Source organism: Varroa jacobsoni, unplaced genomic scaffold, assembly GCF_002532875.2.
Source record: "Varroa jacobsoni isolate VJ856 unplaced genomic scaffold, vjacob_1.0 contig00841, whole genome shotgun sequence".
NCBI lineage: Eukaryota > Metazoa > Arthropoda > Arachnida > Mesostigmata > Varroidae > Varroa > Varroa jacobsoni.
In genome coordinates this window covers 77,743-93,522 of record NW_019214538.1, presented here as the reverse complement: position 1 = coordinate 93,522, position 15,780 = coordinate 77,743, and the positions used below count along the sequence as shown (strand labels likewise).

The window sequence follows — 15,780 nt, the reverse complement described above, 5'->3', positions numbered from 1 at the left end:
TTGTTGGTGCTGACAATAAATTGAGAATTGGTCACTGGCTCGTCTTTAGTTGGTGTCGGGCGGTTCAGGGAACAGGTTGAGACGATATCGACATGGGTTGTTATCTTTGCAAGGAAGAAATGCTAGACCTTATACAGGAAATATTGTCTATTACACGAACGGAAATCAATAATATTGTAATTGATTTTATCGTTTGATTACGTAACCTTGTTACAACATCATTAGTAAGCGGGATATATACACTCTATTGAGTATGTGTTGCCTCCTATAATCGTTGGATGTATGTGACCCGACTTCGGGTCAATCCGAAAACAGATAACTTTTCGAGTAAGATAATTTTATTGCTAAATAAATCTGTCATGCATAGTGTCTTTTATCTACGTCCATTGTTCGAACTACGATATTCAAGCATTATTGGACTACTAGCTTTGAAGATTACTATAAAAGAAATCACAATTTTTACCACCCAAACGTCTTGACCGTACCACACCCTGCAAACGGTGACTACACGAAAAACCGAAACAAAGACGATTCACTTAGACGCTATAACCAAGTTATAGTTCTGTCGATCACGCTTGAACATAGACCTAACCTAAGAAAAAATCTTCAAAATATTCAAATTAGCAACATAACAGAATTCGACTACCACTATTAAGTTGAACAGCTTTCGAAGAGAGAACGTTATTAAACATTCAGCTCTTTCAGAGAACACAAATGACGACTCGTTGAAGCCGCTTATCGACGTTGAAACTAATTATCACCCTTTCGACTTCAGAAAGTCTAAATCAGAAAGAACTAAATTTGAAACTCTCACATATACAAATCTCACATATTGGAAGACATGTTCTGGCTCACATGTCGATAATTTTTTTTTGATTAACTAAATATTTATACCTATTCATTTCAATTTTACTGTGTGATCGTTTAAATCGTTCAATTTTACTGTGCAAACTTTATACCATAATTTTAATAATGGCTCTCCTCTACGAATTCATATGCCCCCAGGACAACAGCAATAAAACAAGTTGAGTCCCACCAGGCCACACTCAATTCTGCGCCGTATATGTACAAGTTTCTACATGAGGCTACAACGAACCCCCTGTGTGAGTACGAACCCAGGTTTGTAGATGGTTAGTTAGGTAGCCTATACTGTTAACACCGCGGCTGCTGCTGTGACCGACTGTTATACTGAGATCTGTTCTGCTTGTCTTCCGTTGACGCAAGTTGAATTTTGGCGCCAATTTTTGTATCGGTCCGGCGTTGTCCGCCATCTTGAGGCCATGTTTTGCTTTTTCTAGGCCTCGCCTTGGCGAAATTTCTCGCTCGTTTTTCACATGAGCTTTGCGTTGCGCACTTCGTCCAACGTGTGGTGAGTTTTCCGGAGTCTCGTCAGAGCCTATGGCATGTCTGTGACGTAAATCGGTTTCATTAACAAGCGTCAGTGGACTATTAAAAACTAGCGGGGTTCGGTCCAACATCGTCGGTGTAGTTCATATATCTGCGGGCTGCTGCGGGTTTCTGCCGCTGCAGCGAATCCATCTACCGGGTTCTACTGCACAAGTTCGACTTAACCTAGAAGATCCACTAGAGAGTAAGCAAGCAAGCAAACATATCTCCCCACTGTATTATTATTATTATTATTATTATCATAGTCGTGCACGTATGTGAGTGGCGTCGAAGTTGCGGCGCGTGCGGCGACCCGTGGCGTTAACTTACTATTTAGTGTGTGACTGCGAATAACTGACGAATCAACGTAACAGCGGCTGTTTCTGTGTATTGCCTCAACGCTGCCGTTTTTGCCGGTGTAGGTTAGCGTGCTAGTGAGCCTGCCACACCGTGTTCAACGAGTATGTGCTGATGTAAACGGAACCTTTCTGATGGTGCCTGGAAGGTATTGTTAAGCTTCTCAGTTGTCATTAAATCGAGTCGTCGTTTTCGTCGCGCCCATCTCGAGAGCAAAAGGAAATCAAAGCTACATCAAATGGATAGCCTACCGTGCGTGCTTCGTGCTGCATGGAGCGCATGCCAATAATGCGAAAACAGGCACAGATTCTAATAGCACCGGCTCTGTGCACGTGAGAGCCAGAAAAGTTCATGACGAGAGTTCGAGTGAAAGGGAAAGCAAACAACACCGTATTTGTATATCATCATATGTAAAACAAGAATATATAATTCTCACCGTACAGTTGTGCAACATAGAGTGCACGTCTCGACCTCGACTGGCGTGTATAGCTGTTCTGCTACGTTGGTAGTAATTAGTTGTAGGGTGCTGCTATTGCGCCTGGATCAGTTTTTACATGTGTTTAGTTTACTTCGTTTATAATATCTAATAGATGTCCCGTAACTAAGTTGCTATTGTGTACGTTGTCGACGAAGTCTGACTTTAGTAGGTTTGAAAATTCAGGTGCCTCGGGCACATGTCTGGCTCTTGTAGTCGCGTCTTTCATGATATCATAAGCAGTACCAACGTTTTGAACCAGTTGGCTCTTGTCATCACATCTTTCATGATATCATAAGCAGTACCAACGTTTTGAACCAGTTGGCAGTAAAAAAAAAACGGGTGCCAAACATTTACCGTTCATCTGTGCTGTGCTAAGAAATAAGAAAATGCGCTAGTAAAATTAGTGTCGCATTATTTAACTTCCATCAAACGAAAATCAGCTGGATGAATGTAAAATTACGTTGATATTGACGATTAGTGCAGCTGTGCGTGTATTTCCTTGCAATACTCGTAAATATACCGGCGTTCCGTTGTTTTAAATTTTCTGTTCTGTATTCGTACATGGGCATGCGATGTGACATGTGTGTGTCTTTGTGTAACACTAATGAGAAAGCCCGTGTTTTGCCCTGTGCGGCTGATGGTCGTGGACTTGCCGAAACACTATTTTCGAAAAAAGGCGTCATCTAGCTTTGCGTCGACGTGTCTATCATAGCATCATTCGTCTTGTTCGATTACTACGACAAAAAGAGCTTTATCAACGAGCTTGAGAAATAAATTTGTAGAAAATCTCAGATTAGTTGCACGGCGTGCGCCATTACTAATGTTTGTGGTAACTATCTGATTGTACTAACGGGACTGTTTCAGTCTGCTGTTGACGATCGCATAATCGCAGTTTGTTGTTCTAGATCGGACCTGTTTTTTTTTTCAATATGTTCTTTTGCCAAAGTCTGCCCCATAACGCTCCCGTTACTTCTCTGCCTAGTCACCAGTCTTTAGTTTGTTTGATGTACTGCTTATCTAACGGCTTGCGAAATTGCGGATTCTGTTCTGGCTATTTCACACTCGTTGTTATTTGATTGAAATTCCATCGTTTTTACCTGATTTCTATAGTGTGTGATTCGTAGTCGTGTTAACGGGATTGTCGTTCACGTTGTTCCGGTTACTCATGTTTGCCTGTGCTTGTTTATCAACGGGGCAAGTAGGTGCGTCTTACACCAAGAACAAACGGTGTCTTTGATTGATGATCCTTCTTAAACGATTGGCCGGTCGAATTGCATTGAGATACCTTTTCATTAAATAGTTCAATCGTTACAGAACAGTGCCATAACCAACATTTCCAAGTTGTGCAATATTCTTCTAAAAAAGGAAACACTTACTCCATAAGTCGGCTCAATCGCCGCTTTAATAAAAAGGCTGACGTAAGCTACGACATCGGCTCAAAATCCTGATATGTTTATCAGCGATCAGAGCGCGGATATTGTGCCGTGGTGCCTATTAATACGGTTCATGCTACCCTCGCTACTGGCCATAATCGATCATCTTTTTCCGATTTGTCAACCCTCCAGAGGGAGCGATCCGACTGAAAGTCTATCCGCTGAAGTAATGATATTATCCTTTACTTGTTGTTGTTGTCATTGTAATAGTATGTTCCTGTTCCTATAGGTAGATATTAGACATATGAATAAATATGCGAAGTGCAGGGAAAAAACCATGTGAAGGCGTGATTTACCAACTTACCCCTAGTAATTAAGAAACAAGATGGCTTTTCTAACTACTTAGTTCCCATTGTGAGCAGTGTTACGCTATTACGTAAATCTAGCTGGTTAGCGGCCATAAAGATCAGTATGGTCATAAGCAATGACAAAGCAGCAGTCATTAGATGAACCACTGCCATTAGACATCTACGACTGTTGCGTAGGACATGCATTGCGTGGGCGGAACTTCTGTCGCTGTCTTTCAAAATTGTCATCGACAAAATCGCATGATTCTTACGTTGCTTTAATCTTTGTTCGCCCCGCTACTTTAGTGCCTATTGTTGATATTCCTGGAAGGCATTAACGAAAAATACGGTGGGTTATTTTCGAGAAGCTTCGCCAAGCCAAGGATTATCTTTAATCACGTATAAATTAATCGCCGTGTATAACACATACACGTAACGGAACGCATTTGTTGAAGCTTTCTTTTATACATTGTTTGTCTACCATAACGACTAATGAAGAAATTAATATATAAAGTATCATTCATTACGTCTTCGCCTCAGATGGGGTTTGAATGACGCCTTTTAGGTACGAGTAAAAGAAGGGTGATGAGAAGACAACAAACTAGAAATATTATTACCCGGGAGGATTAAGGATAATACCCGTCATATTTCGTATATCAAGTACTATCCTTACCATATATTGTGCCCAGTTCACTTTGGCCATCATTACTACCACAACCAATAAATGCCCCTTCGTTGCTACTACAGGTACCTGTGTAGCATCGTGCTCGACTCAAGAGTCCGCGGGGCTACTGCCGCTTCCGTTGCCAGCGGGTACAAATAACGCGACCTGACTGGTACTTCTGCCCTATCTAGACAGCTACCCCCATAACACCGAGGTACGATGAGGGGTTGTGATGATAGTTCGGTTTAAGTGATTCATGTTGAGTATTTGATATATGATTATTTGCTGTATATATAGGTATAACTGCATATACCTCGTTGTGCGTGATAGAGGTTTTATAATAGAAACAGGACCGAGGGGTGAAAAGGTGAGATCAGAGTGCATGGACAGTCGCTTGTGAGTAATAAAAACTTTTTACTTTTATATAACGTCGGCGTCTGTCGATATGTACGCATTTTGTTGGGTAAATCTATTGCTTGTTAGTGTATGTTTTTTACTGTGTGTTTGAAAATTTCGTTTAGTGGTGCTCACTATAGAAGTGCTGGTTAGTTTCTCATATGACTAGAAACTGTTTAATATGCGAACTTCGATGATGACGGCTGTTACTATTGTAGATGACCTATAGAAGGGACGTGGTAATTTATGGGACAAGAAACGCTCGTATATGCTTCCACTTCCAAGGCTGTTCGAGCTGGGTGTAAGCATTTACTGTATAGGTTTATTAAACAATTAGTGTGCCTTAGAAAGCGGAACAAAGTTTCACTTAAGGCAATTAAGTCAAAATAGAAAGACTCATAAAACTCTCGTATTGACATGATTTCATAATGAAGGCAGCTTTTGCAGTGTTCGAGACAGTTACTACTATAGATAAAAGTATAGCTAGGTATAAATTTTTGACCTCCAAATTATCTGTATCTTTCCAAAGGTGCGTTTTGAACGTCCACACACGTATCTCTTTACCTGCGTATATTTACTTATGATGTATCGCCCACTTACCAGGGTGTGATAGGTCGACGAAACATCGTTAATGCTTCTAGCGATTCGGCGGCAAACGAGCGACTGATGTTTTCGTAACAACTTAACACAATATGTCCAAGTTTTAGCACGATAATCAGCAGCCTTCGACAAAATAGCAACCCCAGCTAGTAGCAAACCAATTTTCTGTGAATTAGCAATGGGGCATGAACCCGGGCGATGGGAACACATAAGAAAGGCTCATATGCCGGTTGTTAGCTTTTGGTTGAACATAATCAAGCTGCACCTGAGAGAAAGATAACAGAATTTGTTTCGGCATCATGGTACCATTTCGATGTTATCAGCTATAATATAACATGGCATATGCTTATGATTGAGTGCATATACTAATTGCCTATAATACATGAAGCCAAAAAATATATAAGTGTAAAACCGTTTAGCACAGACTTCGTACCAAACTTTCCATTTTGTTTGTACGTATTGTATTATATAGTATGTGATTTGATACGAAATAAGAAATCGCAACAAATAGTAGCTATTTACAATAATGATGATGACTTGCCAAGCCGTTTTTCGAGAAACTATGTAATCGCCTTTACTTTTTTTCTCATTCGTTTATTCACAGAGGAGGTGGAGTTCGCTTGGTTTCAGCCGCAGCCACTCCAAAACTACCCCTAAACTGCGAAGCGCAGTCGGAGGCGTGCCGTATACCTACAGACAAAAGTGTGGTTTCAGTAGTAGTAGTAGTCGTAATAGTAATTAGTAGTAGTAATAGTAGCAACGGTAGTAGTAGTAGTAGTAGTGGCATAGTTCAGTGGTAACACAAAACGTTCACGAAGTTTCCTCACCGTTTCTGCATTGCACCTGAAACTTCAGCATAGTGTTTTTATCAACAGCCTCCATACTCGTCGCCATCGAAAATAGGCAGCGGCCAATTATAGTTCCATCTGTTACAGACCCCTTTACCAGTGTTACCATTCAATCCACCGCTGACGTCGACGACACCTGCAGCGACTATCCCTGCCACTCCTTCAGTCGGAGCCTCAAACAGCGCCGGCTGAACTGTTGACAGACAAGAGTTTAGTCTTATTGGCGGAATTAGTGGTAACGATCATCGGGGGGGTCCGACGGCGGCAAACGCCGGCGTGACAATGGCGGGGCTAGGGGGACAAAATATCGCGCCTAGCAGCAAATCGCGCGTATATGCTGACGTCAACTCGCACCGACCACGTGAATACTGGGACTATGAAACGCACACGATCTCGTGGGGTAACCAGGACGACTACCAGCTAGTGCGAAAACTCGGCCGCGGAAAATATTCTGAAGTATTCGAGGCTATCAACGTCACAAACAATGAGCGGTGTGTTGTTAAAATACTTAAACCGGTTAAAAAGAAAAAGATCAAACGTGAAATTAAGATTCTTGAAAATCTCCGCGGGGGACCAAATATCATTACCCTGCAGGGCGTCGTAAAGGATCCGATATCACGAACGCCAGCGTTCATCTTTGAACATGTCAATAATACAGATTTTAAACAACTTTATCAGACGCTGACAGATTTTGACATTCGCTATTATCTATATGAACTGCTCAAGGCCCTCGATTTCTCCCATTCGATGGGTAAGTAACCGTAGATTATGTTAATAACCATGACGCCCATACTATGATGTATCTCCAAATTAATTATTTCGGAACCTCACAACTTTTATATATTTAGTAAGTAACAGATTAACTGATAGTTTTAGCATTATCGTTAGTAGTACGACGCCATTAGATGTGATGAATGTACCGAGGTGTTTTCCAAGTACGTTCAACTTTTTCTATAGGAATAATGCATCGAGACGTGAAGCCACACAATGTGATGATTGATCACGAGGAGCGCAAGCTGCGATTGATTGATTGGGGTCTCGCTGAATTCTACCATCCAGGCCAGGAATATAACGTCCGAGTTGCGTCACGCTACTTTAAAGGTCCCGAGCTTCTCGTTGATTATCAGATGTATGATTATTCGCTTGACATGTGGTCACTGGGATGCATGCTTGCGTCGATGATCTTTCGGAAGGAGCCATTCTTTCATGGACATGACAATTACGACCAGCTAGTACGAATTGCTAAGGTACTAGGCACCGAGGAACTGTTTGAATACACTGAGAAATACTGCATCATCCTTGACGCACGGTTCAACGACATCCTCGGCAGGTGAGTCAAATCATAAACTAATAACAGCCTGCGTTGGCACATGAGCCATCATCGCAAAGCTATCGAAGTGATCTGGTGTGCCTGGTCCTGCTGTATAATTTGGCCCATAGATAAATTCGATTTAACACACAAAAATTATTCAATTAATGGGATTTTGTTAAAACATAAAAACAACAAGGTGCATTTTGTTGATATAGATAAATTGCAAGAAGGTGGACGTTTTTTGAGTAACTTTAAAACAATTTATTACATTCGTTGTAGAAATGTTTGGCGCACACGTTTTTCTTTTTCACAATGCGGAAACTGTAGTGTTTTACAGAGCAAAAGTCGACTTATCATAGCGTTCTATAGTATATGTATGTATATATATACGAACCGTATATTATTCCCTGTTCCTATAATTTACTTTGAATATTAGGCATTCGCGAAAGCGGTGGGAGAGATTTGTGCATTCGGATAACCAACATCTTGTCAGCCCAGAAGCTCTAGACTTCCTTGACAAATTGCTCCGATATGATCATGCAGAAAGGTAGGTTTATGCAAAATATATTAAGTTCTCCTCCGGGTGACTTTTAAGCAACAACTTTTTAAAAATATGTTATGCATTGTCGTGCACAGTAACTAGTTATTCTAAACGACCTTTAAAATTATTCCAACTTCAGTTTGCCAACGTTGGCTACACTGTCAACCTAAATGTGTGTTGCTACACATCATTATTCATTGCAGATTAACAGCAAAAGAAGCCATGGAGCATCCATATTTCTATCCTGTAGTAAACCGCGCCAAAGAAATTGGCGGTGCCAGTACAACAATGCCTGGTGCCACACCGTCTTCGCCAGGTACCGCGTCACCAAATTCGCAGCAAAGTGGACAACCGCCGACATCCGCATCCGCCAGTGGACAAAATAGCCAAGGTAACAACAGCCAAGCCAGTTAGACACAGCCAGCCCCAGACGGCCACGACAACCAAAAGGATAACCACTATAACCCACCATTAAATCAAGTTCACCACCCATCGGCCACTTCTTCAACGCTCGCTCGCCCTCTGTGTCAATCATTTGCGGCAACAGACACCTTGGCAACAACTAGCGCACTCCCTGTGATGACGGTGACACGATGACAGCACCAACCCGACCCATCCTGCTGCTGCTGCTGCCTCCGAAGCCAATGCCACTGCCTGCTGTTCAATACTTCGGTAACAGGTGAACATGGCACGCAGAGTGGCAAGGCAACGGGAAAATCACGAATCGTGTGCATGTGCGTGTGTGTGTGCGCGTGTGAGAGAAAAAGATAGAAACACATTGAAGGGGAGCTCGACAGGACTGGGGTATTTGTGGGGTATTTGTCTTAATTCCGCTGGCTCGGCTCCATTCATCAGTCCCCTGAACTGAAGTGAAAAAGCTCAGAAACGTTACCAGTCACCCGTTGTACCTGCAGTCTTCCACTGTTCTTACAAAACTTGTAGTAGCGACGATAGAATTAGTAACAGTAGCGTAGCGTTAAAGCTGTAGTAATCGTAGTTGCAGTTGCCGTTGTTGTCTCTGTCGATGGTCAAATTTGACAGTACGTTAGCCTCTTTTCCGAGTGCTTTGTTGTGATGTAGCCAAAACCAACAAACAAGAGGGAATTTTTAGCGGCAGCAGCGCGTAGTCAACTCACACCGAGAGTAATAAACATAAACAATTGGGCAATAGCAGGTTGCCGCCGTTGTATATGCCGAATCATAAAAACCGTTTTACAATACAAACATATTTACTCACATAAAGAAGACAATGCAATTTACATGTTAAGTAAGGCTGCCCTGATGGAGACATTGAGGAATCCAGGAAGCAAAAAAACTATTTTTCTGTTTTTACGAGGCCATAAGGCTATAATGGCACAAATCGATTATATCAATCAAATTAAAAGGAGAGGGAGAAAGAAAGAGAGAGAGAGAGAAAGAGAGAGAGAAAGAGAGAGAAAGAGAGAGAGAGAGAGACTATATACCGCCTGCTGTCTTTTCGCAGGAAAAAGTTCATTCCGGACACAAACGATTTGCGGAAATTCTGGAACAGTGAATATTCCCGGGAAAAAAGACAACTTTATTATTACTGATTAAGGCTGCTGCTGCTGCAGCTATTAAGTATGGTGCAGTGTGCGAAATAAGCCTCGGGTATAATTTTGCCAAGTGCTTTGCCTGTCTAGGTTGCGCTGTTTCTACTAAATACCTATCGTAGATTCGTCAATCTCCAAGGAGAAATAGGGCTCTGTATACCCCGTCTTGCAGTCACAGGTCTGAGAGTCTTAAATGCTATAGGGGAATTTTCATAGTGGGTAAATCACCTTCACACACATCGCGTTCGCGTACCCAACGAAAGCTCTACTGTTTTAGCTGCGACAAATCGAACACTAGTACAGAATAGTAGTAATCACAGCGCCTAAGATTCTAAGAGTCTTTGTTTTCCCTCGAAAAATTTAATATCGCAAATGTAATTGAAGGAAATACAGCTTGTACATGTATTTTTATGCTGCTAGGAGCAATTTAGTCAGACAGTAACAGCCCATCGGCAGTGACTGTGTATTCAGGTGCATTGATAAGATACTGATTTTGGCAGAGCTCGTAGTATAAGACCTCGAACCATATGGAGTGACGGTGAGAAAAAGAGCCATTTAGTGTGAATATATACTGTAGACTCAAACAGGCAGAACTAAACTGAATGAGTGAGCGAGAAATATAAATAACGTACAATATATTTATAGAATTAAGTATATAAATACAAAAAAAAATAGAACGACATTCTCAATTCGAGGTTTGAAAAGCATTATTTGAGCATAGCGTCAATGAAACAAATAAAAAGTTAAGTGAGCAAAATGGAGTTTTGGAACTTAAAATGTATAGTGGAAGTCCTGAAGATCTTTTTGACTGGAAGCAACTGTGAGGATGTCGGGGAAGGCTTAAGTACGCTTATAACAAGAACATATGGAGTCGACCAAGCAGGAAAAAGAAGAGGCTATAAGAAAAAAACAAAGGTTTTCAATAACCAAAGCCAAGGCATTCGAATATCAACTAAGGAATGAAACGTTTGAATGAGCGGTCCGATCTCGCCCTTATATGACTTCTGTGTCAAGAAATCGTTAAGCCGAGGCCTAAATCACAAAAAGAAAATCTATGTAATGACTGATACACGACGCCGGCGGCAGTAGATGATAGAAACAGAATTAATAGACATTTTTGTCTGAGGATATGAAAAACCACAGAAATACATAGAGACTGGGGAGGCGCAAAGTGCACTGTTCGAGTGCAAGGAAAAACACGGGGAGTTATGGAGAGGGGGAAGGTCTGTCATGCAATGAGTTTTAAGCGAACACTGACAAGAAAGACCGTACGAAAAACAGTAGTTGAAAAAAATAATGTTGACGATATTGACGATGATGCTCCGTAATCGTTACCAACAGTTGCTCTACATCCTTTGTGGTGTGATTTGATGGTTTTACGATGGTGATAATGTTGATATTGATTTCTATGGTTTTCCGCATCAAAAACAACAAACAAAAAATGTAATAATAACAAGTTGAAAGTGGTTGATTAAAATATATATTCTACAAGTATATTGATGACTTTCGACGGTTGCTTACTCGAGCTAAAACAGACAACCGCATAACGATTCTAGCAAACATTCTCACAAAAACACAGTCCTGTACTAACAAATCTTCGTAGAAATGGCAGCAACACAGCCAAATTAAATGTTGATATAACGACAACGACAGAAGCAGTGTAAGTACTTCAACATCTAAGGATACGAATATAAACTGAATTGACAACAAACACGCAGTTCCACTAAGGACCTACATCTATTAAAGATTAACACAGCGTAACGTCTTAAACGATTGAAAAAACGATCACAGATGCACCATTTAACGTACCAAATACGTTATTAGGAATATACTAAATAAACGCAAATGCAGAAGCGGCAAAAACAAAAAAAATGATGCTGAAAATACGATGGAAACGAAACAAAACAATGATGAGGTAATCGAATATAAATCACTAACATGACTTCCCTCCATCATAATCATCATTCTAACAAAAATAAGATAAGGATAAGAAACTAATAACGAAAAAAGCTAGGAGATTTATCGTTGACCGGATAGACGAGATGATTTGGAGTGCGTCGAGATAGGTCGAACGCATGAGGAGAATGGCAACAAATACGATGCAGAAATATAGGCGCGTCTTGGGTGTTAACGTAATGAGGCGTCAGATGAGTTTTCGCTGGGACAGGGCAAGACTAGGTCGTGAAAGGAGGTAGGATTTAAAACTAGTAATGAAAGCAAAAAACGATAACTAAAGGTGAAGAATGACTATAATTAAGGGGTATTGTGTTTTAGGATGAAATCAGGTGTACAACACTATAATGATAATAATGACACGAATAAATAATTGGCGAATAAAAATGGGCTGTTGTAAAATGTGCCACGCGTCCATAGATGAGTAAATGTGATGGACACGTACGCACAGATGTGCATGGCGGGTTGCCGTCAACCAATGATCGATGATGACAATTGTGAGTTCTCGGCAAACCACGGAGTGTGGAGTAACAATAGGGAATTCGGAACGGAAAAATGGCACATGAAGCTTGTGCTTGCTTCTATTTCGCATTTCACATTCTGATCCGATCCATGCTGCTATATCGATCTGTAATATAGAGAAATATAATGAGGAATTAGGTATTTGAATGAGGAAGAAACGGCTTATTAATAAAAGCATGTCAAGATAATTGCTCGGTTGCGCTATATACACCGGTCCCAGGCTCACCGTAAGAATTCTAGCCATGATTCAGCCTAGTTCTTAATATTCACGTGTCGGTCGCTGTATGATGGGAAAATACTTGAGGAATCTTAAGGCTTGAAATGGACGTCAGACCAGAATCATACCTGAACATTAGCGAGGTTCATTTCGGACTGTTTCTTAGCGCGTGTCTGTGGGATAACTGGCCGCATGGCACAAAAATCAAAAGACAATTTGGAGAACCACAAACGAAAACAAATAACCTACTTGCCTTGAACGATGAAACTCTTAGTGAGGAACGACATTGAGTCATAAATTTATACAGTTCATGTATACACATATAAACGTTCATTATTCATTCTATTATTATGTATCCTATACCATTGGATTATGATGAGGCGTTGACCACGGCAGGCTAAAGCAGTCATCGGCGTCGCCGTCACTTCTGCTATCACCGCCACGTGAAAGCCATAAGACTTGGATTTGAAACAAAAATATCAGTAAATAGACGGGTGACAATTAAAAGAACCAGCCAATAAGGCGAGATGAGCGGTATAGTCTATAGGGACCCGAAAAGGGGTGTGCGGGGTTAGTTATGAAGTTGAGGATAGGAAGACAATTTTTGGAGCTACAGATGTCGATACAAAAAATGTCTTAAAAGTTAGGCAAATAGGTCGAGATGAACGTAAAATGTAGTGAACCGGATTGAAAACTGGGTTTAGCATGTATTTGTGGCTTCTTTTTCCATCGGTAGGCAATCTTTTTCCATCTTGGCCTGAATTTTGTATTATACATTATATATAAATAAAATGGCATCGGTTTGAGACAACATTACGTACGAAAATGAGGAGATAGTTGTATTCTGAACCTTGTAGTGTAGTTAATGTACGCACGTTAGTACTAACGAAGACAGCAAAAGCAAAATAACACTAAAAGCGAATGCTATGACGATTATGATCGTTGTGATATGATAATAAGAATAATAGTAGTAACAATATGAGAGCACTTCATAAATAGGCGAGCCAAATGGCGGCTGGAAAGCATTAGGCAGTTGCGGGAGAAATTCGAGGTGAGTAAACGGTAGTAATAATATGATGAAGATAATAATGGAGATGATAACGGATATAATAGAGGAAAGAATTTGAGGAGAGTTCGGAGCAGGTAGCATTTTTACGGAAGGCGTCAAATGTCTCGTCGGCCGATGGCGGCCGTGGTCTGACGTGTCCAAAGCGTTATTTATACAAGTAATAATGCAATGAAAAATAAGTCAAGGGTCGATACGATGATGCTGGGACAAAAACAATAAGTATAGTAAATAATAATGATTATAAAGTGGAAAATACATTCAGACAGAAGTAACAAAGGACGACGACGATTATAATGACGCCACAAGGTTAAAATAAAGGAAAATAAAACAAGAAAAAGAAAAACCAATAAATGTTTTTGAGACGAACGTACTTGGATGTGTTAAGTTCTACTTGTAAACTGATTTTTAAAGCGGTGATTGGCTTTGCTAACGATGTGTGATTATCATGTTTGATTTTTTTACTTCGTTACTAGAATTACAGTAGAGTAGTAGTTATTTGAAATTTGAATTAATTTTCGGGTTCATGAATTCGACTTGAGCGATGATTTTAGGTTTTGAATAGGTGCTTCCTTTGCAAAAATGACGACGTCTGCATGGAAATGTGACATTTGTTCTCTGTCTATTGAACCCGTAGTTACATGAGTGTGGTTCTCATTAACACACGGACGAAACGGTACCTCGGTGTTGACATTCGGATCGGTATGATTTCACTGATATCATACACAGGAAGCAGTCGTATCAAAAGACTATGTATAACCAAGAATCTTGCCACATGGCCTTTAAGTTGCATTTCGGTTTTAGTACCACACTATGCCCGGATCAAGCAATAGTGTAAATTATGACAACGGTTTATTATGTGGCACGCCTGGATTTATTCTTTATTAATTGATATATGCTACAAAATTCTTTTTTTTATATGCTACACTTGCTTATTTGTGTGAATAAAGGCGCCATTTAATTTAATCATACCTTGATTTAACTAACTTGCTTATATTCTTATTTTTAATTCAAGAATCACGTGCGGCTTACGTCTTAAAAGGTTATGATTCCTCGGATAGCTTGGACGGCTGAACCTTTGGCTTAAAAAATGAGCAGTCTCAGACCTAAAACGACACGCACTTAATGATACTGTCTAATATTGTTTTCGCACAGATTGAAACGTTGAAGAAAGCTTAAATACTATGTAAGTACTGAACGTTAATGTTAATGCCCATAAAGCTCAGAATGCGATCTGCATCTTAGGTTACAAAACTATCAGACTCTTCGGCCAGCGCGTAACTAATAATGTGACAATTTTATTTTTAAGATTACTCATTTTATTGATTCTTTCACGTGTGTTCTATATGTATATAAGTGCGAGTAGGAATATTCACATAAAACCACTAGTTCTCCGGTGAAAGCGTGCGGAAGGCTTTGCAAATATATTTGTATATTTTTACTATACGATGCTATAACAAAAAAACAATTCAGGTCAGCCTCATATACTACTTGATATTCTTGTAGGAGCTGAATATTTTTGTTTGTGTTGATTTAATACGTTGTCCACAGTGCGTACGTTAGATAACGGGCGACGTGTCGTAATGATTTGGTAAAGGTTCTTACTCTTTTTCTTTGACATGCCACGATCATGGGCGGGAAAAACGGTTCATCGTTGATGGTATCAAAAATATTGGCCTTTGCTTAGTATTACATCATGTGCCCTCAGTCGAACTACGAATGTTATATCTATCTTGGTGAGATCTTTATCTCCGTATTGTTTTCTCAGGTCGGTGAAAAAAGCAACGTCAAGTAACTAAAACTAAAAAAAAAGAATGACCCTAAATTGGTATTACTAGTACAGAAGATAAACCAATGTAAAAAAAATAATACAGTTTAGTAAAATGGTTTATTCTAAGCGAAATCTTTCTCAATCATCTTTAATCAGTTCAACGAGGCAGTAGCATTATGGTGCCTGAGATTTCGCTGCATACTGCGATCATTATATCACTGCAGGGTCTTGTGCATGCTCATATGGTGAGCCCCTACATGAATTTTGGCTAAACGAAGACCTTTCATGCCATTACATTCATTTACTTCTATGGGAATTTAAATCTTTAAAATCATATTTATAACATAGTTGACATAGATTCCCATATCAATGTTATCG

The 15,780-nt window shown here is 40.2% G+C and overlaps 1 protein-coding gene across 6 annotated transcripts; it reads left to right on the top strand.

Annotated features, from left to right (window-relative positions):
- Window positions 1-1,208: 1,208 nt before the first annotated feature.
- Window positions 1,209-14,004, top strand: CkIIalpha (casein kinase II subunit alpha). Of its 6 annotated transcripts, XM_086972996.1 has the most exons (7): window positions 1,209-1,891; window positions 4,689-4,819; window positions 6,206-6,303; window positions 6,537-7,200; window positions 7,407-7,779; window positions 8,198-8,308; window positions 8,506-14,004. In XM_086972996.1, exons 4-7 carry the CDS (start codon window positions 6,732-6,734, stop codon window positions 8,714-8,716), a joined length of 1,164 nt encoding a protein of 387 aa, XP_086829122.1. In that variant the 5' UTR covers window positions 1,209-1,891; window positions 4,689-4,819; window positions 6,206-6,303; window positions 6,537-6,731; the 3' UTR covers window positions 8,717-14,004. The 6 variants fall into 6 exon arrangements, with proteins under 6 accessions (XP_086829122.1, XP_022708342.1, XP_022708344.1 ...); XM_022852607.2 differs by having other exon boundaries at window positions 1,209-1,369; window positions 6,206-7,200; XM_022852609.2 differs by having other exon boundaries at window positions 1,209-1,591; window positions 6,206-7,200.
- The last annotated feature ends 1,776 nt before the right edge of the window (window positions 14,005-15,780 follow it).